This window comes from Genypterus blacodes, unplaced genomic scaffold, assembly GCF_046128005.1.
Source record: "Genypterus blacodes isolate CSIRO-AG114 ecotype Tasmania unplaced genomic scaffold, CSIRO-AGI_Gbla_v1 ptg000032l_1, whole genome shotgun sequence".
Taxonomy (NCBI): Eukaryota; Metazoa; Chordata; class Actinopteri; order Ophidiiformes; family Ophidiidae; genus Genypterus; species Genypterus blacodes.
Window position 1 is genome coordinate 7,178,078 of NW_027466845.1, and position 21,862 is coordinate 7,199,939.

At 44.4% G+C, this 21,862-nt stretch overlaps 3 protein-coding genes across 5 annotated transcripts; 1 reads left to right on the plus strand and 2 right to left on the minus strand.

Moving 5' to 3' along the window:
* Window positions 1-330: 330 nt before the first annotated feature.
* numa1 (nuclear mitotic apparatus protein 1) lies at window positions 331-13,165 on the minus strand. 3 transcript variants are annotated; one of them, XM_076146077.1, is made up of 25 exons: window positions 13,023-13,165; window positions 12,661-12,732; window positions 12,309-12,394; window positions 12,108-12,181; window positions 11,761-11,843; window positions 11,589-11,663; window positions 11,343-11,436; window positions 11,081-11,240; window positions 10,246-10,385; window positions 10,010-10,121; window positions 9,764-9,881; window positions 9,521-9,661; window positions 9,266-9,379; window positions 4,649-9,025; window positions 4,274-4,483; window positions 3,940-4,121; window positions 3,324-3,461; window positions 2,958-3,063; window positions 2,536-2,737; window positions 2,102-2,238; window positions 1,597-1,896; window positions 1,375-1,476; window positions 947-1,279; window positions 718-761; window positions 333-494 (listed from the first exon to the last, which is right to left on the minus strand). In XM_076146077.1, exons 2-24 carry the CDS (start codon window positions 12,697-12,699, stop codon window positions 747-749), a joined length of 7,338 nt encoding a protein of 2,445 aa, XP_076002192.1. In that variant the 5' UTR covers window positions 12,700-12,732; window positions 13,023-13,165; the 3' UTR covers window positions 333-494; window positions 718-746. The 3 variants fall into 3 exon arrangements, with proteins under 3 accessions (XP_076002193.1, XP_076002191.1, XP_076002192.1); XM_076146078.1 differs by lacking the exon at window positions 718-761 and having other exon boundaries at window positions 331-494; window positions 2,982-3,063; XM_076146076.1 differs by lacking the exon at window positions 718-761 and having other exon boundaries at window positions 331-494.
* Window positions 13,166-13,713: 548 nt separating this feature from the next.
* Window positions 13,714-16,430, plus strand: lrrc51 (leucine rich repeat containing 51). The gene is made up of 5 exons (XM_076146081.1): window positions 13,714-13,857; window positions 14,408-14,478; window positions 14,867-15,072; window positions 15,171-15,319; window positions 15,826-16,430. Exons 2-5 carry the CDS (start codon window positions 14,427-14,429, stop codon window positions 15,959-15,961), a joined length of 543 nt encoding a protein of 180 aa, XP_076002196.1. The 5' UTR covers window positions 13,714-13,857; window positions 14,408-14,426; the 3' UTR covers window positions 15,962-16,430.
* On the minus strand, window positions 16,223-20,874 carry lamtor1 (late endosomal/lysosomal adaptor, MAPK and MTOR activator 1). Its single transcript, XM_076146082.1, has 5 exons — window positions 20,647-20,874; window positions 19,231-19,376; window positions 19,043-19,120; window positions 18,324-18,447; window positions 16,223-18,140 (listed from the first exon to the last, which is right to left on the minus strand). The coding sequence occupies exons 1-5, from the start codon at window positions 20,686-20,688 to the stop codon at window positions 18,048-18,050; spliced, it is 483 nt and encodes a 160-aa protein (XP_076002197.1). The 5' UTR covers window positions 20,689-20,874; the 3' UTR covers window positions 16,223-18,047.
* Between the last annotated feature and the right edge of the window lie 988 nt (window positions 20,875-21,862).

Sequence of the window (21,862 nt, forward strand, 5' to 3'; positions counted from 1 at the left end):
CTAATATGTCACTAGTTAGTTATTAGTTTGCTTAATCTAAATGGCTGCATGAAATGAAAGCAAGCATACTGCTAATTCAGATAAGTGAGCCATTTAACCTTCAAATATACTGAAGCTTGTTCTGACAAATAGGTACAAATCAAGTCAACATTTAAGTGGAATTGCAATATTAGAATTTATATTTCCTTTAGTATACCACAGAGTATTAAAACATCTCATTTTTCTAAACAATGAGGGAATCATTTATAAAACTCCATCTGTGATGAAGTAGCATGAATGAGTAAAAGTATCCAGTCGCAAAATGAACTGAAAACCACCAGGGCCAAAAACTGAAACATGATCATGTGGCATTTAAATAGTTTTTATTGACATGTAAAATATGTAAAAACAACAATACAATAATCTAGATGTGATAAACATGATCGGAATGATTGAAATATGATCGAGACCCAGGAGAATTGGAAACATCCTCAAATTTTCATCTTGATCATCATCTGTGGGGAAAAGACAGTTTCTAATTAAACAAAGAGTACAAACGGAGAAAGAAAAGCAATGCCAATGAGAAAGCATCCAAAGCTCCACACATAGAGACGTGGCCATCCCAAATGTCCCGTGAACACTATGAATATGTGTTAATAACCAGCAGCCTTTAAATAGATTAAAATAAACCCATTCACCATAACCACAAGTTAAGGTTCAGAATTGACAAATAAAGACCTTTTAAAAGACATCCAAGAAGACTGTCCTCAATTAAACACTGCCTGTGGAAAGTGTTACAATTCAGTCGTTAGCAAAATATGTATTCACTTTGAATATTCAGAGTACCATATTGTCCCTCATGATCATTTGCTTTAATAACATACATAATAACATCTCTATATATCAAATGCAGACTTAGGTATAGACCTACATGTTGTCACTTTGAAAACAAGCGGCACGTGTTTACCTTGCGAGCACTTGCAGTCAGACCTGCTGGCTTTGCAGTCAGACCTGCTGGCTTTGCTGTACTGCTAGCGACACGTGGAGACTTCCTCTGTCCCCTCACGGTCACCTGGGGGGATTTAGTGCTGCCAACCCTGCCTGCACGTCCCAATCCAGTCGTGGAAGTTCCGGACGCCTTGTTTTCGTTACGGACAGCCGTATGAGCAGGTGACTTCCTCGAACTCTTCCCTGGTGATTTCCGGGTGGAGCTGCGCAGCTTGTTTAGCCCTTTCTTAAGGTAATTATTGCTTTTTGGGGTGTTTTCAATAGTGAACGTCGTGGATTCACAACGGTTAGCCTGAAAGGGCAACAAGTGAGAGAAATACGTTTATACCAGCACAACATTCAGTGAACAAACACAACACAAAGGACCAAAGACACAAGTGGACTCACTGGACTGATGGCTGGCTGAATGTAATAGTTTGAAGACCCAGAGATTATGTTCCTATTCTTAGGAGTGAGAGGACGAGGGAAGCAGCTGGGCTTGACCTTTTTCTGGCAGATAAGGATTGTGAGAGAAAAATGCAGATTAGGGATTGCCAGAGGGAAAAGATGACAAAGATACAAACAATAAATACCGAAAATAATATAAACAATCTCGTTGTGTAAACCAACCTCCGGAGACGTTAGCGGTATGGACAGTGCAGAAGAAGTCCGCTTTGTGCCTTTGGGGCTTCGTATCTGAGAGGAGCCGATGGTCCTTGACGGCAGCTGGCCGGGCATCAAGGATAACCTGTGGTGAAGACTGCTGGCTGCGCTGTTGACGCCCGTCGGTCCAGGCATGAAGGAGTGGCGGCGGGAGGCCAGAGACTCCTGCAGCTGGCCGGGCATCATGGACGCCCGACGGAACGTATCTGAGGGGTCGCCCATACGGACCTCTTCGTCGGTAAAAACAAACGCAGTGCTGTTGGAAGTCTGTAGGCAGAGAGTGGTTTGACTCAAACAGATACGACTGGAATGAAAACTCTTCAAATGAATGCCAAAAAATAGAATTGAAACACATTTATTTTAATGTTTTATCGCTAAACCAACTACTAGACTCAATAATTAGGTTGTAAATATGTTGGACGTTACTGTGTGTCTGTAGTGTGTGTGTGTGTGTCTCTCTCTCTCTACTTACCCCAGACTCCAGAGCGTAGCAGCTCTTTAAATGGGGCAGGCACGCCTTGTTCCTGGACTGGAGCTCAGCAATCCTCATCCAGTCATCCCCTGCACCTTCGGGCTCATTTTCTGCACCCACACAGAACGTACTGGTAGCTGGAGACACAACAACAACAAACGTTACACTTTGACCCCACATAGTCACATCTGAGGCCCTTAAACCCCCACTGTGCAAACCCCACCTGTACATTTAACATGATGAGAGAGCACTGTTGAGCAGTGACACAGCAACCTGAATGTAAACAAATGACCATAACCAAACACTAGAGGGCTTCAAAAATGACAAATAAGCTTAATGTTATTCATTTGCAGTAAGAAATGACTTATCTACATATAATCTATATTCTCCAACCTGCACCCAGCTGGCTGTGAGTGAGCTGAGTTTGTACGCACCTTGTGAATGGATGGTGCTCCTCCTGTACCCTGGCAGGTTGAGGAGCTGCTCGCTGGCAGCCCCGGGCCCCCGGGCAGGCGTCTCACACAGCTCCGTGGTGACGGACCTCAAAGTGTGAGCGCTGGAGACGTTGGGCTGGGAGCGAGCCGAGACCAGACTGTAGAAAGTGTCCTCGTCTTCTTCCTTGCTGCCCGGGGTCTTCTACGGACGAGAAGCGGGTAAAAATTTACATTTCAAAAACCTTCCATTGTTAATTCCTTTTTCGATCATTAAGTGAATCATTGTGACAGAGTTGAACTTTCCATACATGCAGTAAATATTCACCAAGAAAGAGTGAAGCACACAAACACGCCACGCTCACACAGTTTAAGACACCTTGGTGTGTATACAGTATACAAGTGTGCATGTGAGTTTCCTCCACCTTGGTCAGAGTGATGTTTACAACCTGCGTGGTCCTTCTTCGCTTCACCGATGACGTTGGGTTTTTCCTGGTTGATTCCAGTTCTGAGCCGTGCTCTGTGTTGATCCTAGGAGTGGAAAAACAACAAGAAAAATTATCAGATAAATAAGGTGAAGTAGTTCAAGCCCTAAATTCAGTTTTATCATTACAAATAAAGTAAGTGCCGCTTTCACCCAAGCTTTAATTTGCTGCTGATTTAGACTCAGAAGAGTTTTTGGTCTCCACCTCTATCCCACCTTCACATACATCATTGTTAAACCTATACAATCTTCATTTTACATTTAAGTACAGATTGGGACATTGAATAAATACACACAACTGTTATACCTGATGCTATGCCTGTTGTTAATGGGCGTAAAGTACAGCGTCTCCAGCGACTCTGCCTGTAAACCCTGGCGTTTAGCCGCCAGACGCTCTGAACTCCGGACCAGAGGTGTGCTGGATTCCTCGGGCACCAACAGTTTCCTGTAGGGGTGAGAAACAGAGGTTAATGCACATCAGGGATCCAGTTGATCATTACAGAATAAAGAACAGTCTTCGTCCCCAGTCTTCAAGTTTAAAGACAAACAAAACAAAATCAGAATAGCAACAAAAAAGTTCTCCTGCCTTTGTTTCCTCATTTGACCACAAACAAAATACTTTCTCAGACGTCTGTGAAGGTTCCTAGTTGTCCAGGTCATGGTATCCAAGGAAAGCTAATCTTGGGAAACTGAACTTGCTGGTAAAGGCTTGAAGACGTTTCTCCTCCGAAAGGCTGCTTAGGTTCTGACAGACTGGTGGGGATCCGCAGGATTTATCCTCTGTGGAGTCGTTGATACTCCTGACTGATCAGAATCAGGGTCGTTGATACCCCCCATTGGTCAGAATCAGGGTGGTTGATACTCCTGACTGGTCAGAATCAGGGTTGTTGATACCCCCAATTGGTCAGAATCAGGGTCGTTACCTGGTGTTGTTCAGAGAGTCGTCCAGAGAGCTGTGCTCCAAGCTGTCGGAGCTTATGTTGCTCTTCTTCACCAGCCCTCTCGAAATCAGGCTGGGAACGGGAAAGTAGTGCGACTCTGAAGCGTCCCCTCCAGTAGCTCGGATCTTGTTCAGGTCCCGCAGGTTTCGGTCAGCGAAGGCCAGCTGAAACAGAGAGATTAGTGGGATAAGTCAAACAAACAAAACACTTCTTAGCCTTGTCCAACCTAAGCTGTAGTAAATAAGTTCACGCTATTGATGCACCAAGTTTATGGAGAACAGAGTGTTACTGTGTGTGTCTCTCCTGCAGTACCCACCTGTGCTTCCAGACTGGCAACCTGTCTCAGCAGGCTGCTCTCGGTGCTTTGTGCCTTCTCCAGGTCCAACTGCAGAAGCTTGTTTTCGGCGCAAACGCCTCGGACCTCATTTTCTTTCACCTCTAGGGAAAGTTTGAGTTCAGCCAGCTGCTCCTGGCTCTCCTGAAGAAGCTGTTTCTTAACATTGTAATGGCTCGCTGCCTTCTCCATCTGTGGCATGACGACAAGGGACGGCGGTCAGTTAGTCCACGTTAATCAGACATTTGATAACATTTGGAGTTTGTGACTTTTCAATGAAAGACGAAAACTGATTGAGCAGCATTGCATTTGAGTAACAATGAAGTTAGAGGAGAAAGATGACTCATATTGACCAACCTGTGTCTTGTAGTGTTCAACAGCCTCGGATTTAGCTGAGAGTTGTTCCTGCAGCTCTCTCTTCAGCTTCTCCTTAACCCCGACTTTATCCTTCTCCTCCAGCAGCTTCTCCCTCTCCATTTTCAGTGACGCCAGTTCCTGCTGCAGCAAAGATTCCACCTTCCGAGAGGTTTTGTTTTCTCTCTCTGTTGCCTGCATGGCTTGGAGAAGTTCCTCATTCTCAAGGACCGTGGCTTCAATTTGTTTCTCCAGGGTTTTCTCCTTCTGTTCTGCCTGGAGTATTCTGCTCAGCAGTTTCTCCTTTTCCTGAACAAGAGCGTCGACTTCCTTCAAAGTAGCAACTTGCAACTCCTGCACAGTCTCCTTCTGTCTGATGGCTACATCTGCTGCCTCTCTGTGTTGGTCGAGTTCTGTGGTCGCAGAGAGGAGCTGTTGCTGGAGGAGGTCCATCTGCTGACCAGACTCCTGCTGGCTTTTCAGGAGCAGCTCCTCTTTAGCCAGAATCGTTCCAGAAATGCTTTCCACTTCTCTTTTCAGCACCTGGATGTCACAGTGAAGAACTTCTGTCTGTTTGAAACTCTCCTCCTGTAACTTAACACGTTTCTTCTCATTGATTTCGGCTTCTTCCTTGGCTTTTTGAGCTAAATTAGTTTGGAGAGTCACTTCTTCTTTGAGAGCGTTGAGCGTTTGGTCTTTATCGGTTATGAGGGCGTTGACAGCAGAAAATTCTGTCTTCAGACTCTGTAGTTTCTCTTCGGCCTGGAGGAGAAGGCTCTCTTTCCCTTCATGACCCTTTTTGAGATTTTGAATCTCTTCCTTGCATGAGTGAATCTGTTCCTGCAGAATCTCCTCCTGCTGGACTTTCTCTCGCAGGGTCTCGGCCAACATGTCCTCCTTAGCCTGAGTCGTTTCCTCTTTGGCCTGAATCTGCTCCTTCAGCTTCTGCAGCTCCTCTTGAGAAGCTTTATAGAGCTGCTCTTTTTGCTCTGTGCTCTCTTGATGTGCCCTTGACAAAAGTTCTTCTTGGGCTTGAACCTGCTCCTCTGCCTTTTTGAGCGAGTCGCCGATTTGGTCCACTTGGCTTTTCAGACACTGGATCTCCTCCTTTAGGAGCTGTGACTGCTCAGAGCTCTCCTCCCTCAGCTTGGTCAGCTCATCCTCTTTTGCTTGGATTGCCTCCTTTAGTCTGTGGGCTTCCTCTTGAGATCCCTCCATCTGCTCATGGAGTTCTTCCTTCTGTCGAGCATTTTCATGTTGCTGCTGCGCCAACAGGTTTTCCTTTGATAGCAGGTCCACCTCGGCTTCCTCCAGCAAGCAGTGAAGGCTCTCCATTTGTGTCTTTAAACCCTGGATCTCTTCTTGTAACAAATGTGACCGCTCTGAGCCGTCGGCCTTCAGCACAACCATCCGCTCCTCTTTAGCTTTGATCTCCTCTTTCATCTTCCTCACCTCGGCCTCAGAAGCAGACAGTTGGTGCTGCAGGACGTCTTTCTGGTGAGAACTGTCCTCCTCGTGCTTGGCAAGCATTGCTCCCTGCATGTGAACCTTCTCCTCAGTCTTACTGAGAGAGTCACCCATGCTGTCAAGTTGCCGTTTCAGATCGCTGATCTGTTGCTGTAGTAGGTCAGAATGTGCTGAGCTCTCCTGTTTCAGGGTGACCAGTTCTTCCTCTTTAGCATATAGGTGCTGCCTGAGACCTCCCACCTCCTCCTCAGATGTTGCCATGATGGCTTGAAACCTGTCTTTCTCCTGAGAACTCTCCAATTCCCTTTTTGCCAGCAGGTTTTCTTGAACCTGCATCTGCTCAGTTGCAGTTTTGAGAGATTCACTCAGGTTGTCTGTGTGCACCTTCAGACCTTGGATCTCTTTTAGCAGCAATTCTTTTTCCTGGCTGCTCTCGACTATCGCCAAGTTTAGCTGTCCCTCTGCCTTTTTGAGCAAGTCGCCGATTTTGTCCACTTGGCTTTTCAGACACTGGATCTCCTCCTTTAAGAGCTGTGACTGCTCAGAGCTCTCCTTCCTCAGCTTGGTCAACTCATCCTCCTTTGCTTCGATCGCCTCCTTTAGTCTGTGGGCTTCCTCTTGAGATCCCTCCATCTGCTCATGGAGTTCTTCCTTCTGTCGAGCATTTTCATGTTGCTGCTGCGCCAACAGGTTTTCCTTTGATAGCAGGTCCACCTCGGCTTTCTCCAGCAAGCAGTGAAGGCTCTCCATTTGTGTCTTTAAACCCTGGATCTCTTCTTGTAGCAAATGTGACCGCTCTGAGCCGTCGGCCTTCAGGACAACCATCCGCTCCTCTTTAGCTTTAATCTCCTCTTCCATCTTCCTCACCTCGGCCTGAGAAGCAGACAGTTGGTGCTGCAGGACGTCTTTCTGGTGAGAACTGTCTTCCTCGTGCTTGGCAAGCATGGCTGCCTGCGTTTCAACCTTCTCCTCAGTCTTACTGAGAGAGTCACCCATGCTGTCAAGTTGCCGTTTCAGATCGCTGATCTGTTGCTGTAGCAGGTCAGAATGTGCTGAGCTCTCCTGTTTCAGGGTGACCAGTTCTTCCTCTTTTGCATGAAGGTGCTGCCTGAGACCTCCCACCTCCTCCTCAGATGTTGCCATGATGGCTTGAAACCTGTCTTTCTCCTGAGAACTCTCCAATTCCCTTTTAGCCAGCAGGTTCTCTTGAACCTGCACCTGCTTAATTGCAGTTTTGAGAGATTCACTCAGGTTGTCTGTGTGCACCTTCAGACCTTGGATCTCTTTTAGCAGCAATTCTTTTTCCTGGCTGCTCTCGATCTTCAACAAGTTAAGTCGTCCCTCTTTAGCTTGGATCTCCTCCCTCAGCTGGTTTACCTCCTCCTCCAGGACTGAACTGTGCTCTCGGAGCCTCTCAGTCTGCGATGTGTACTCCTGGTTTCCCTCGGCCAACAAATCATCTTTGGCCTGAACTTGACCCTGGGCAATTTTGAGAGAATCAGTCAGACTTTTTATTTGTTCATTCAAGTCACCAATCTCCTGCTGTAGCAAGTCAGAATGTGTGAAGCTCTCCTTCAGTACAATCAACTCTTCCTCTTTAGCTTGAATCAGTCCATACAGCGTCTTCATCTCCTCTTGAGAAGCCACCAACTGCACCTGTAAGACCTCCTGCTGTTGACTGCTCTGAAGCTCTCGTTTATCCAGGAGATCCTCCTTGGACTTTAAATCCTCCTCGGCCTTTTTAAGTGAGGAGTTAAGACGCTCCACTTGTTCCTGCAGGTCTCGGAACTCTTGGTGTAGCAGTTCCGCCTGCTCCGAATTTTGATTTTTCAGCAAGTTAATTTGCTCCTCCTTAGTCTGGATCTCCTCCTCCACAGCCAGTATCCTTTCTTCAGAAGCGGACAGCTGTTGAAGCAGAAGCTCTTTCTGTTGGGTAGTTTCCTGCTCTTGCTTGCTTAGCATCTTCAGCTGAGCCTGAAGCTGCTCCTCTGACTTCCTGAGAGAGGCGTCCATGCTTACTATTTGAGCTTTCAAACCTGTGATCTCCTGCTGTAGCAGTTCAGAATTTCTCGAGCCGTCATTCGCCAGAGTAATCAGCTGTTCGCTTTTTGCCTGCATCTCTTCATTTAGCCTCCTATTCTCCTGTTCACGGGCGGCCACCTGTTGTTGCAGCGTCTGCCTTTGCTGATTATTCTCCTCCTGGCTTTTCTCCAGCAGCTCTTGCTTAGCCTGGATTTCTTGCTTTGCCTGTTTGAGAGACGCGCTAAGGGCCACTGTCTGCACTGTTAATGCGTGGATTTGATTCTCCAGCATCTCCTGCAGTTGAGACTTCTCTGCACTCAGCTTGGCGAGCATTTCCTCTTTGGCTGTGATTTCATCTTTGGCTTTTTTGGCGATGTCTGATAGAAATGCAACTTCCTCCCTGAGGCTCTTGATTTGTTCGTCTTTCTCAGCTGTGAGCGAGTCGGCAGCACATAACCTCGTCTCGAGGTGTTCCAGATTTTCTTTAGCCTGGTGAAGAAGGTCTTCTTTCTCTTTCTTCACTTCCTTGAGAGTTTCAATTTCTTGCTCTGAAGCAGCGATATGCTTTTGTAGTGTGGACACCTGCTGGAGTTTCTCCGTCTCCGCCTGCTGTATTTGACGTCTGAGCTCCTGAATCTCTTGTTGAAGGGCTTCTCTCTGCTGCGTGATCTCCTGTTGCAGCTGTGCCAAACTTGCCTCTTTGGCTTGAAGGAGTTCTTCACTCTTCAGCACGTGTTGTTGCAGGAGGTCTTTCTGTCGAGCCACCTCTTGTTGATACTCTGCAAGCTGCTGTGCTTTGGCCTGAACCTCAACCTCAGCCGTCTTCAAGGACGTGAAGGCGTCGTCCATCTCATTCTTCAGTCTCACGATTTCATCCTTCAACATTTCTCTCTAGAAATTGAGTGCAGATTAGATTATTTTCCCAACACACAACGACTAAATAGAGCAACACAATTATACATTTTGGGTCCAGTCTCCAAATTAGCTTTTCTTTCATGTACATGATCTGTCTGTCTTGTACTTTGTATTGTTGTGGATAAAGACAGAAAAAAAGACACTGAAAATTAAATTGAGCAACTAACATCATTTCTAATTCATTAATCAGCTTTTCCACAGAATTATACACTTTACCTCCATTGCAGACCACATGTTCTCTCCCATTTCTTCATTGGTCTCCTTGCTCATTTCATCCTCCAAACCTGAAATCTTGCTCTGGAGGATCTGTATTTGTTCAGTCAGGAGCTCCTGGGAAACAATGGCGATCAGTGATTTGATTTGTTCATTTACATGTGTGTTTTGAGTTTGAATGCAAAGTTTCATGTTTCAATGACCTCATGTTTGATGAGGGTATCAGGATATACGTGAATCAGTCAGAGCTGGACTAACCTTCTGAGCAGTGGCTTGGCTGAGTTCAGACTGGAGGTGTCCGTTTTTGTTCGTCCATTCCTCCTGAGCAGACGCTTGAGTTTCTGTCAGCCTCCTCACCTCGGCCTCAAACAGGGAGAGCTTGGAACAGATCTCTCTCATCTGAGGGAGACAAATGTGCACCAAGTCAGGCCTCTGGATTTGTTTACTCTATGCATCTATGATTAAATGTGCAAAGAGCATCGGGTGCCACAGTGTCGTTACCTTGGAGGAGAGCACGCCGTTCTCATCGGACAGCTCGTCCACTTTCCGCTCCATAAGTGAGGAGTTACTCTTCAGGTCTTTATTTTGTTTTAATATGTCGTTAAAGCGTGTTTGTAAGCTGAAGGAGACAGAAACAGTTAAAATAGACAAAGCGCTTCACTCTTGCCGAATGTGTCAGACAACACATTTCCTTATGCGTCAGAAATAAAAATCAAGTTCTTGTTTATGGCGTTAACCAGGACTTACGTGTTGTTCTTTGTCTCAAGTTCATTGATTTGCTCCCTGACACACTGCTCACGATCACCCTGCTCCACCTTCAGCTTATCCAGACGGTACTGCAGCTGGTTAATGTGTGATTCTACAGAGGAAAAATGAGAGGTGATGTGGGGGGGAGGGGTTATTCCTCTTATCCACAGTAATTCATTTCTTCAAGCATACACACACACACACTATGCAATCACTGGTCTGTTCTAATGTCGTACCTTTCTGAGCAAGCACTGCCAGTTTGCCGCCCAGCTCTCTCTCCAGCCCATCCCTGTAATCTCGTTCCTTGATCATCTGTCGCTCCATCTTCCTCATCTGAAATTTCGGCGTGTTCATGATGTCTTGAAGAGGAGACTTGCTGCGGGAACAAATCAGACGGGGGCGAATCAAGACAAACATAACCAATTGATTTACCTTTAACTTAGTTAGTCTATAAATTCATAACCTGTTTTGCAATCTCAGGTTCAAGTAACGGCACTCCTTGCCCTTCACATTTAGTTATTGTCATTACTCGTACTTTGTAATTACTACATACTTAGTATCTCAGATTCAAGGTCAAATCTCTACTTTCTGCAATCCAATTCATCAACAACCTCATGTGAAATCAAATATTGTTTTCTGTACTATACATAAACATTCCAGGAAAACATTTTGTATTTTTTGAACGATTAATCTACAGATAATTTTTTCCATTAGTCGATTAATCTATAGATTATATTTACACAATATATATATTTATATATATTTATTACGCAATATGACAATTATTTCCCCCGAGATAAATATCAAACTTATCTCATTCACATTTCAATATTTTCTTCAATCATCTTCTCTCAAAAACAAAAAAATGTAACAAAGATTTGCAATGCATTATTCCACAACTAGCCACCTTTTGACTGATGATCTCCGTTTTAAAATTCAACATATTGCTTATTCAATTCAAGTAAAAGGCCGACATATTTACGTAATCGAGTAGTCGATTTACCCCACCCCTAATTCGTATTAACACATTCGCAGACTTAGAGAAGCACAAATAAAAGCACAAAGTGATACCTGGTTGAGGAAGAAGCCACTGTCTCTACATCCACAAAATGGACTTTGTGGTTACGATAGAAGATGGGGGACTCAGCATCTGAGAGTGAGGCCATACTTGAAGCACTGGAGGGAGATGTGGTTGCGAAATCTTCCGTTAGGGAGCGTGAGAAGTTCAAATCTGAGAACATAGATGAGACGACACAGACATTTGAATACATATCATGGGTTTGCATGTTACATCCACCAAACAGATGGAAGATTACAAGCATGTGTGCCTTACATCTCCTTTTCAAATAGGCATCAATCCCACTGCTCAGGTAAACGCGGCCCTCACTCTCCATCACATAGCTGCTGGTTAGGTTTGCAATCTCCCGCTAAAAGAAAAGCACACATGATGGTATAGAAGCACAGCTGATGAAATACATGTTCACAACAAGAGTCTACTGAAAATGTAAGGGGTAAGCAGTGAAAAAACCCCACAAACAAGCAATCTGTCATTTATATGATTTAATTCCCGTTTGTTTACCTCCACGTCACAGTCCAACGCGTTCAGGGTGCAGCGGTCATTCATCATATCATGATACACAAGCAACAATAGCACCTGGAGACAAAAGGACAACAGTCATATTTCTAGAGGTACTTGGTGTGAACTTGCAAAAATATGTGCAATTTGAAAGAAACAAGTATTGATCATATACCTTTGCAATTTCTGTTATTAGATTGGTCCCATCTTTTATGTTTTTCCAAGATAATTCTTTGGTTTCATTGACTCGGCATTCTCCTAGAAATAATATACACAAAACCAAAATATGAGAAGGCTACACAAGCAAGTTGCAGACCAACACAGCTGCAAACAAACAGTGGGGGGAAAATTAACTTTCTTTGCCACCTACTGGTCTATTAAAATATGTTTTAAAAAAGCTCTTGTGGCCATCAATCGCTGTTCGTATTCATGGTTCATCAGTTCCCACCCACCCACTTTAAAGGGACTACACCCAAATCTACTTATATAGTCGAAGTGATATGACAGATTCACACAGTTCACCTTCCATAAAGTTAGTGATGATCTTGAACCGCTCATCAGCCGAGTATGTCATGCAGGGATTGCTCTCTTTTTTCCTAGAGGAGAGAACACAGCTCAGGCTAGGGCGTGGCATCTCTACAGGATCAGGTGGAGCCAGGTTTCAAACTTAGCTCCATGTGTTTACACAGGACCAAAACATATCCGCCCACAGCTCATACTCACAGTATATGAACTATTCTCAGCAACACTGTCCCATCCTGCAGATCTCCAATACTCAGCTCTCTGTCAGACAGTTTCATGCTGTTGACCTGCAAAAACATTTTTTTTTATGCAGTCAGAAACAATGCAGCAAACACCTTTTAACCCCAACATTGAAACAAATGGTAAATAGTCCAAATTTAACTACAAGTACTTGAATGTTTACATCTTTTAAACGGCAAGTAGTCTACACGTAAAAGAGGACCTTTGACCTCGATGTGTCACTGACGTTACATAATCTCTATACTTTGTTTTGTAACTATCCAATAAGCAGATTTGTCTTATTACAGAGAGACATTAAATCTGTTAAACTTACCCAGGCTAGCAGAGCCTTTACGCCGACGTTAATGGCCATCCTGGCTGAAGTTTGGTGGCAGAGCGAGTCAACCTATGAGAGACAAGTGTCCAAACTTTAACTAGGTCACGTTAAGGGCACGCAAACTATGGAGCACACCACAACAACTTTATTTAATAGTTTAAATGCGCGATATCTTCCCAGCTTACAGTTAATTAACGCTATTATTTAAAATATGTCTACTTAAAAATGTCAACAATTGAAAACTATGCTACCTTTGCAAGCAGCTACGGGATTATTTCTTTACTAGTTAATAAATTACGATATATTTAAAATGTTGTAAGCTAAATTCGCTTAGCAAATCCTAACGACTAATGACTCACCGCTACAGCCGAGGATCTCTCCACTTCTTTCTAGATTTTCTGCTCCTACGAACGAAACTTTTTACACAAAAGCACTGCGAAGTACAGAAGCCTAACAGTCCGACCAAACCTACGCATCTAAATTCAAAATGCGTAGCTGAAGATTGAATGGACCAATCACCGCTCACATATGGTCGCATCGGAAGTTACATGAAGGTGATTGGCTTAATTCCCGGAAGCGTAAGCGACAAACAAAGAGTACGACAAGAGAAGTATCCAAAAAAAACGAGTGAAATCCGGCTCCATAGGCTCTTAACAAAAGATTACAGCCCCGTGTGACGACGTAGTATCTAAAATGCCTTTTTACGAATCCGAATTGAACTGAAAACATTTGTAACATGTTGACAGGTCAATTATGTCATTTAAACACTTTTCCCTCCATGTTCTTGTCGCGTCAGCAGCCTCAGCCAGGGAGACACTAATGCGCATGTGTAGTGGGGATCCACAGAAGCGAATGTGCAAACTTGTTATTTTATTTTCCGAGAACGAATTGTTATTTTCCCAGTATTATTTCTTTATCACATATTATATTTTGTGTGTATATTACTTACTGGAAGAAGGCCACACTGTAATGTACAGCCCTGTATGTAGTAAAAAAAAAACTACAAATCTACCCCCGTGTTTCCCTGGAAACGGCTTGTTGCCTTAAGATTTACACTTGTTTCCCTGGTAACTGTTTTGGCGCATTTAAAATGAAAGAAAACAAGACTTTTAACCAAATTCTGCCCTGCTGCTTATGTCTGGCCACGGCTGTCTGCCTACGGGTTTGACAAAGGATTATAGTCTGAAACCACAGGTGAGTTCCATGGTTGAATGGAGACGTTTCGACCTGTTAATCATCACCACAAAATGTTGTTGTCGCTACCAGAGACGCGCAAATTAGGAGCAAGATTTAATTTGTATGCGTCTGTTTGTCTGTTGCCTAGCGACAGAATTGAATAACACAAGGTAATACAACGAGACATAGCACAGCTCGATTCAACACAGGAAGGTGGCATGTTCCCATGTTCCGTCGGTTCGTGTTGCTACTTTTTAAATCTTCGACCGCCTTAAAAGTGAAATATCACCGATAGGGGGCACTGTTCAGTCGTGTTCGACCCGACGCCTATTATGTTCAAATTCAAATTCAATAGTATTGCTTTAAGGGGGCGGGGGTGTAATATGGGTTGTCTTGATAATCTTAATAATTCTCTAATTCTCTTAATGTTAAAGTAAGTAATATCCCTGACCTCTATCCGTATTATTTTTTGTGTATCGTGAGCAACATAATAAAACTATATTCAAAGGACACCCAGGCTGGCATTGCACTTCTTGATTCACCATAATGGATGTCTGTCCTCACACAGGCAAACCACAGTGTTGAACATGGATGGAGCTCCGGTGGATTTATCATTTAAATGCATCAGCAGTATGGCAGGTGGTAAACAAAGAATCCCTATCATAGTTTATCCTATTTTTGTGTCCTGTGCTATTACTCTAATGCCAATTAACAGTTATCTTGGATCACTACTTACCTTTCATGTTATATCTGTAGTACTTAGTCAACATTTATCACAGATTTAGACTTGCATCACATCTGGTGACCTTGTTTGTGTGATACATTTTAAAATGTGCGCTTCTAACACAACATATAGTATCTAAACTAAAGATATAGTTATGAATGTGGTTAGTCACTGGGCACATAATGACTGAAATGGGCCATCTTTCATAAGTAATAATTATTTAAGAAGAATTTAAAACAAAGAGTTGCTGTAATATATAATTAAACAGATTAATTGAACGTTTTCTTTCAATTATGATTTCAGAAGCGCAGACAGAGGAACCCAGCAATGGTCAGAGGCCTTTAAAGAGGAATTCAGAGAATAAATACCTGAGCTGCTCCCTCCGCCTCAATAACAACAGCATCACTGACCTGACTGACCTCCAGAAAACTATTAACCACTTCCTGGCTGAGCCATCACAGCTCGCCTGGCTCGACCTCTCCTTCAATAAAATCACACACATCAACCCGGTGAGCCAATACACACATAAAGCCATGTTTACCATCTTAATAAACGAATGAATGCATGATACATCAGATTAGATTTGTGTGTTTTTTGTGTGTTTTAGGTTTTGTGTGAGCTGCGCAAACTGCTCGTGTTGTATCTTCACGGCAACAGTATTTCTGCCCTATCAGAGGTGGACAAACTAGGAGTCCTGCCACATCTACACACCATCACTCTGCACGGGAATGTTATAGACACCATCAAGGGCTACAGGTAAGGACATTCCATCTTTCGTCTTAAATAAATAATCTGAACTGAGTATAAGCACCAGGCACCCAGCAGATTATAAGAGCTGCTGATAGTGTATATGTGAATACAGACACAAATGTGGCCTCACTCTCTCTTTGGCTTCAGGGGTTACTTGAATGCTAGAAGTGTGCAATTTCACCCTGTGTGTGGGCCTGAGAGAAATAAAGACGCTTGGCAAACACATAGGTGCAGAACAGTGCAACAGGTGCTGAAGTGCAGCAGTGATCAAGTTCAGATTCCACATCCTCCAGTCTGCACAGCAACACCAGTTACACACACACAGAGAGAGGGGGGGTCACAGGTCTAGAATTGTGATCAATGTTGACTGTATCTGTATTTAAATTCACGTGTAAAGTACAGGTAACATATTTGCATAGGCTAAACTTTTTAATATTCTTCTGGTATTCATTATTTCTAAGAACTTATTTAAAGGTCATTGTGTGTGTATCTGTGTGTGTGTGTGTGTTTAGGCGTTGTGTAGTTTCTGCCCTGCCTCAGCTGAAGAGGATGGACTTCAGCGTGGTGACGCACCAGGAGAGAGACACTGCAAATATCTGTCACCGCAGCAAAACCAACAGCAGACGCACCAGAAAGGGTGTCCAGTGACCAATGGCTGATCTCCATGGTGACTAGCTGGAATTGTAGCTCCGCCCCCCTCCCCCTGTGCTCTGTTTCGGTTTCCCGTCCACAGCTGAGAATGAACCGAATGTCCTCCTTGGTTACGCAACCACTGCCCCACTTTATGGTAACATCTTTTAAAACAATAACTGTCCCTCAGTCGCCACCGGTAACCAGACGACCACATCAGAAATCCAACCCCTGACTCAAAATTAAACACTTTTTGGATCTGTATTTGACACACGGTGCTTATTTTGAAAGTCTTTAATGAATTAACTGAACACAATCTTTAAAACTTTTTGGTACTAGCCTAAGAAGGTACAAACATAACATAATGGGTAACAAACAAAACAAATGCTAAGAGCCCATTGCAAAAAGCTCAAATGATGTGTGTGTTTGGGGGGCGGAAAAAAAAAACACATCTTGCAGATCATCCCTTTACAGACCCTGCTCCCTGCTCACACACGCACACACACACACACAACAGTCCTGGGCTCTCGTCTGAAGAGCAAAAAAAAAAACATTTTAAAAACAAATAAATAATCAAAAACAAGTTGTGGATCGTGTTATCTGCCATGGGACATAAGATTGTTATCGCTCTCCCCCACTGCTACAATAGTTAGTTTCTGATTAATATGAACATCTCAATCATATTCCAATCTACAGCGAGAAGCTTCATTTAAAAGCCAACAAACTGGGGGGTTAAAAGTGTTCCCATGTTTCATAAAAACGCCTGTAATCTTCGTCAATCCTGACCAGTGGAACTCTCCACAAAAGAGCAACTTCATTGATCGCGTCCCAAAGTTCTGTACAAAGGCATCATCATCTACCCCCTGCCCCCTCCGCACACACACAGTCTTTTGCGTACGCCACCTCTGCTGTTAAATATGTGAAGTTATGGAATCTGAATTACAGAATCTGCTTAAATCATTAATTCAGTGCTAGAAACCTGCAGAAGACACGTAACTGTCTGTAAACTTGAGTAATTGTCAAAGAAAGGCCCCCACCCAGCACCCGGCACCCTCTGCTCGTGTTTGCACCCTCACCCACCACAAGGCAGCTCGCTCCTTATGTTGAATCACAGATCGGGACGACATAAAGTCATAAACGCTTTCCTAAGGACTACTACCAAATTTATGAAATCACAAGATGTTCTATTGGATTTTTTTTTCAATTCTCTTCATTTTGACTGCTTTACATGGTTTTAGCCGTGAAAGGAGAACATACAGGGGAAAGGTGCTTCCATCCCGTGATATCACTGCACAGTTAAAGACAGAAACTGCAAACACTCCGGCCGTGTGACATGATTTGCCTTCCGCGCTGAAAAGGATCACTCTTGTCGATGAATTCTCGCTTTTTGTTCTTGTGATGATTCCTTCTCTGGCACCGGTTTCCCCTGTTGGCTCGAGGGTTTGTGGAGCCGATACCTTCCCTCCCTCCAGGTGCTCCGCTCCCCACAATCCTAAAGCTCTTTCCCTGGTGGATGTGCTGTACATTCTTCCATGTCTTTTGGATTATAGTTTAGGGGGGTGCGGGGGGGTGTAGAGTTCAGGCCCTCTGCCTCCCCCGGTGGTGAGACGGCACAGGCCAGGGGAAGCTTGGTGAGCGCGTGTGGAAGCCTCCGTATTCAACGGCGTAAACACTCTACTAACAAAATAAATGCATCTTTAACAATAAACAACTGGGACGCCCCTTCCTAAAAAACCATGACACAAGACAGAATGAGTGATTCTCTTTCACAACTGGTTCTGATAAATGCTGTGATCCAAACACGGGGGTGTACAGATCAGGGCCTTGTTGTTAATCTCAGATCACACCCTACTGCGTCATCCAGATCGTCCTCCGTTGGCTGCAATGACTTGGCTTGCCCGCCGCCACGCAATTAAAAAGGACAAACGTAGGGTGCAATCTGAGGCGCACGTCCCAATTGTCTCCGGTCTTTGTAGGGTGCGGCTGAGGAACGCGAAAGGGGGCCGGGATGCTTTAATAAAGGGTGGGCTAGGAAGGCAGGGGGTGCGTGGGGTGACGGAGAGAGCAGGACGGGAGGAGCGATACGCAGGCCGGAGTCGCAGAATCAGGGAATGGCAAACTGAACCACCAGTTCTTCTTTAGCGTCCACCTTGATTTGAGAGATTGCACTGTAAGCGTAAGCTGCTATCTTGGACACCTGCAAGAAAAAAAGAGGAAGTCTGTAAGAATTCATGTGTATGTATGAATGTATAAATGGATGTATTCAGTGTGCAAGAGGAGCTATTTTAAGCCACACACACTCTTACACACTGAAATACCACACAGCCAGCGAGGGAACATCACAGACCCGACGAGGCCGTGCGAGTGACACGTGCCGTACCTGTTGAACATCCGAATATGGCACCAGGTCACTTGCGAGCACTTGGTGTGGCTGGCTGGTGAGGGAGGGCAGAGTGAGGGCCTTCTTCTGGGGCAGGGTGTTGCTCAGCACGGCCAGCTTGGTGCTGAAACACAAACAGAGCGGTCTTTGGATCGGGCCGGCCGGCTGCAGTGTCCAGTTCAAACTGAGTCTGCTCCTCTGTGACGTCCAGGTTTTCCATGCTGCCATGTAAGTCATCTCGTTCATCCGTGAAGCTTTCCTTACGTTAAGTGCACCGTGGTCTCATTACCGACCAAGCAAATGTAAATGGCCACCTTCATGACCTGCTGCTGATATAACAGCCTCACTTTTTATTGATTAACTTCTCTGCTGTCAAAGCTAAAATGGACGTGTCATATCTCTACTTTATGATTTAATAAGACAAAGCTCCTCAGTTTTCAAAAGGACATATTGAGCACAGCAACCATTTGATCTGCCACGGACAGATTATAATAGAAATAAAGCAAACTTTTACTTCTTGGCTCCATATGTTGTTTGTTGCATCACAGAAAGAGAAGAAGCGCTGAGCTAAGCATATTGTGAAAGGAAAAGAGTGTAGGTGAAGGATAGGAGAGATTGACAGATAACAAACCCTTCCTATAAAAGGTCAGTAAGAACACTTGGCAGATTAACTGTGTGCTTTACGTCAAACATCACACACACCGGAGCCGCTCACTCACCTGTACTGCCGAGCTTTGTCCATGTATTCATGCTGCTCCATCATGACGGAGTCGGCCGCCGAGACATCGATGATGTTCCTGCAGAGGGACACGGTGGGAATAACACAGGGGTTTAGTGAGAGTCACGTGAACGGCCGCACACACAAACGCTGCGTCCTCTTAGTCTGTCTGTGTGAAGAATGTCTTACTGTGCCGTCTTGGTGAGAATAGACGTGAGGAGAGCCTGTTCGTCTGTGCGCGCTGACGGGACATTGGTCGTGATCCATTCTGTCCCGTTTGGGGGTTTGCTGACGGGGTTCGGGTGGGGGATCAGCGGTTTGCGTTCGTCAGAGTCCTAGAAGACAAGGATACATCACAGGCCGCTCACCAGACATCAGATACATCCCACAGCTTACTGCATCGCACATCTAGGTTTGATGTTACAGTGAAGCTTCAATGGAGCCAACATTCCATTTTAGATTCATAGAATAGAATACACAGAATAAGAAAGAAACTGTACTAAATCAAGTCAAATCTGAAGTATTTCACTAAAACCTGAGCATTTTCACATCATTTTGTCATCAACATCACATTAGTGAAATATGAAGACTTCGATTGGTCAAACCAGGCTTTCAGTGAATCCATTACACTACGTCATAAAAAGGAAATTTGATGATATGGCATTAGAACAAAAAAACACATTAGTAACTCAAACAAGAGAGTCATTTGCCATAAATGAAGTTGTGTCGCTTGCAGATCTCACAGCCATGTTGTTGTGAACGACAGGCTGTTTAGAAAGCAGCCGATCGATCGCCTCTTAAAGCTTAGATTCTTACCCAGACTTCTATGGCGTCAAATAGCTTCGTCTGAAGCTGAAAAACGACGACAAAAGCGCGTAAACATCCAGCAGGAGCGCAGATACGAGGACGCGATCACAGTTAAGTAAGTAGCCGCGCTTCTTTCTCTCCGCTTCAGAGAACCCCGTCATATCATCAAATGTTTACGTCATTGAGTCATTTAAATCGTTAACACGCCCACAGACAGGTGACATGTTTATTTTCACCGTCCTCTCCTATTTAACAGTTAAGGAAGAAGTGACTTGTTTCAGGAAAGACGTTACAAATAGCTCGTTTTGTTTCTAAGGAAGTTGCGGGTCACATGACACAACACGTCCCGGAGTGTCACTGTGATTGTGCTGAAGCTCACGTTTATTTAACATATTTAGTGTCAATTACGCACCGTTAAACATGACTGACAACATTTAGGACAGTATTTGGTTTCTCGGCCGATACTACATCGTTATAAAAGTGAGTTTGTCTCCAACGTGACGGCGCTGCTGCCCCGAGAAGACATTTGTTGCTTTGCTTTCACGCTGACAAACTCTGAGTGAGTCGCTTCGGTTGGTCTGAGCGCACAGGCCTCACTCCGACTGCAGCTCAGCTACGACCTACAGCCGCTTTAGCTGTCATGTCACCTTCTCTGCCAAACCACCGCTTGGAGGTAGTTAGCCCACGGCCTCCACCAGCCCGCTGTCCACGCCAAAATACACTGATATCGCGTCTTCCGTGTAAGGAGAAAGTCTCGTATTTAGCGGTGGTGTCTTTAGCCTGTTAGCAGCTAACTACCTGGTCCGTGCTGTCGTTCTCGCTGCTGTAACAGCACCCCATGGCGGCACAAGAGCAGCTCCCTGTCCTCCGAGAGAAAGCAGCCGCCTGTGTCCGCTCCAACAAGCATACACCTGCTGCCCTGCGGTGCTTTGGCTTCTTCTTTTTCTGAAATCGCGACGCTCCTGCCAGCAGCCAGCAGCTCCTCGGCCGAGCAAATCACATGACAGCAGTCGCTCTGCTGCAACAACACCAGCACTTCCGCTTTCGGTGAGGCCACGCAGGACCGCGTCACGTGACGGGGGTATTGCGTCTTTGAACGGCAGGCAGGCAGGCAGGCACACTATAGATAATGAAGTGTAGAAAAGAACTAAAAACACATTAAAATAACATTAAAAACAGAGCTAGATGGATTTGCCGCCATTCCGCACAACGCATAATGTCAAGGAGGATGTTTGTGTGTGTGTGTGTGTGTGTAGTTTGTTTAGTTTTAGAAATATGGCCTGAATGAGTTTTTATTTTACTGTACTCTTTGTTAATGGTTCAATCACTTTCAGCTTCAATGATGACACATTTGACCTATAATGAAACATTTTTATTGCTCTGTGTTATTTTTTTCACTTATGTGTCTTTTTAGTAACTTCATGGCACGAGTCATTTGTGGTCTGATCATGAGTGTATGTCACAGGAAATGCTCAACCCACAGAGGAGAAACGGCAGTCTAAGGCATTAGATAGCATTTGGAAGAAATGCATTGGAAAGATAAATCACCTCCCTCTGTTTAAAATCATAACACCAGGTGAAGGCAAATGAAGGGAACGTGATCAGGCTTGTTTGGTGTTGCACCAGAAAATGAAAGGGTCTTTCTCTCTCTCTGACACCCTCTGGCTGAGTGTGATGACAGATTTTCCACACATGCCACTTCCAGCTCTACCGCAGTCTGGCCCTGCAGCAAGGATTTCTCAAGACTTATTTCACTTCTTCAGTTCTCGCATAAAGCAAAAACAGCATCAGACACAGTGCGACAGTATACACACATTCTGTGGATGTATAATTCTGTGTAATTCTGTGTAATTCTGTGTAATTTCTCAAAAAACAGCTACAGAAATGATATCCTGTGTTATTTTACTTTGTTTTTGAATTTTTGCTGGAACTTTACCACTTAAAGTACTAATAAATACAATTAACCCTAAAAAAATCCATTAAAAAGGATTGTTTCTTACGTTTCATCCTTCAT

What these genes read in the sequence shown, in the direction of transcription:
- numa1 (XM_076146076.1), bottom strand. Translation starts at nt 12,699, where the DNA reads ATGGCCATTAACGTCGGCGTAAAGGCTCTGCTAGCCTGG. An exon ending in TGCCTATTTGAAAAGGAGAT is followed by an intron (nt 11,241 to 11,342) that starts GTAAGGCACACA and finishes CTATGTTCTCAG; the next exon opens with ATTTGAACTTCTCACGCTCC. An exon ending in GACTCTCTGAACAACACCAG is followed by an intron (nt 3,462 to 3,939) that starts GTAACGACCCTG and finishes TCACCCCTACAG; the next exon opens with GAAACTGTTGGTGCCCGAGG.
- lrrc51 (XM_076146081.1), top strand. Translation starts at nt 14,427, where the DNA reads ATGGATGGAGCTCCGGTGGATTTATCATTTAAATGCATCAGCAGTATG. An exon ending in ATGCATCAGCAGTATGGCAG is followed by an intron (nt 14,479 to 14,866) that starts GTGGTAAACAAA and finishes TTATGATTTCAG; the next exon opens with AAGCGCAGACAGAGGAACCC. An exon ending in AAATCACACACATCAACCCG is followed by an intron (nt 15,073 to 15,170) that starts GTGAGCCAATAC and finishes TGTGTGTTTTAG; the next exon opens with GTTTTGTGTGAGCTGCGCAA.
- lamtor1 (XM_076146082.1), bottom strand. Translation starts at nt 20,688, where the DNA reads ATGGGGTGCTGTTACAGCAGCGAGAACGACAGCACGGACCAG. An exon ending in ATTCTCACCAAGACGGCACA is followed by an intron (nt 19,121 to 19,230) that starts GTAAGACATTCT and finishes GTCCCTCTGCAG; the next exon opens with GAACATCATCGATGTCTCGG. An exon ending in GACAAAGCTCGGCAGTACAG is followed by an intron (nt 18,448 to 19,042) that starts GTGAGTGAGCGG and finishes TTTGTGTTTCAG; the next exon opens with CACCAAGCTGGCCGTGCTGA.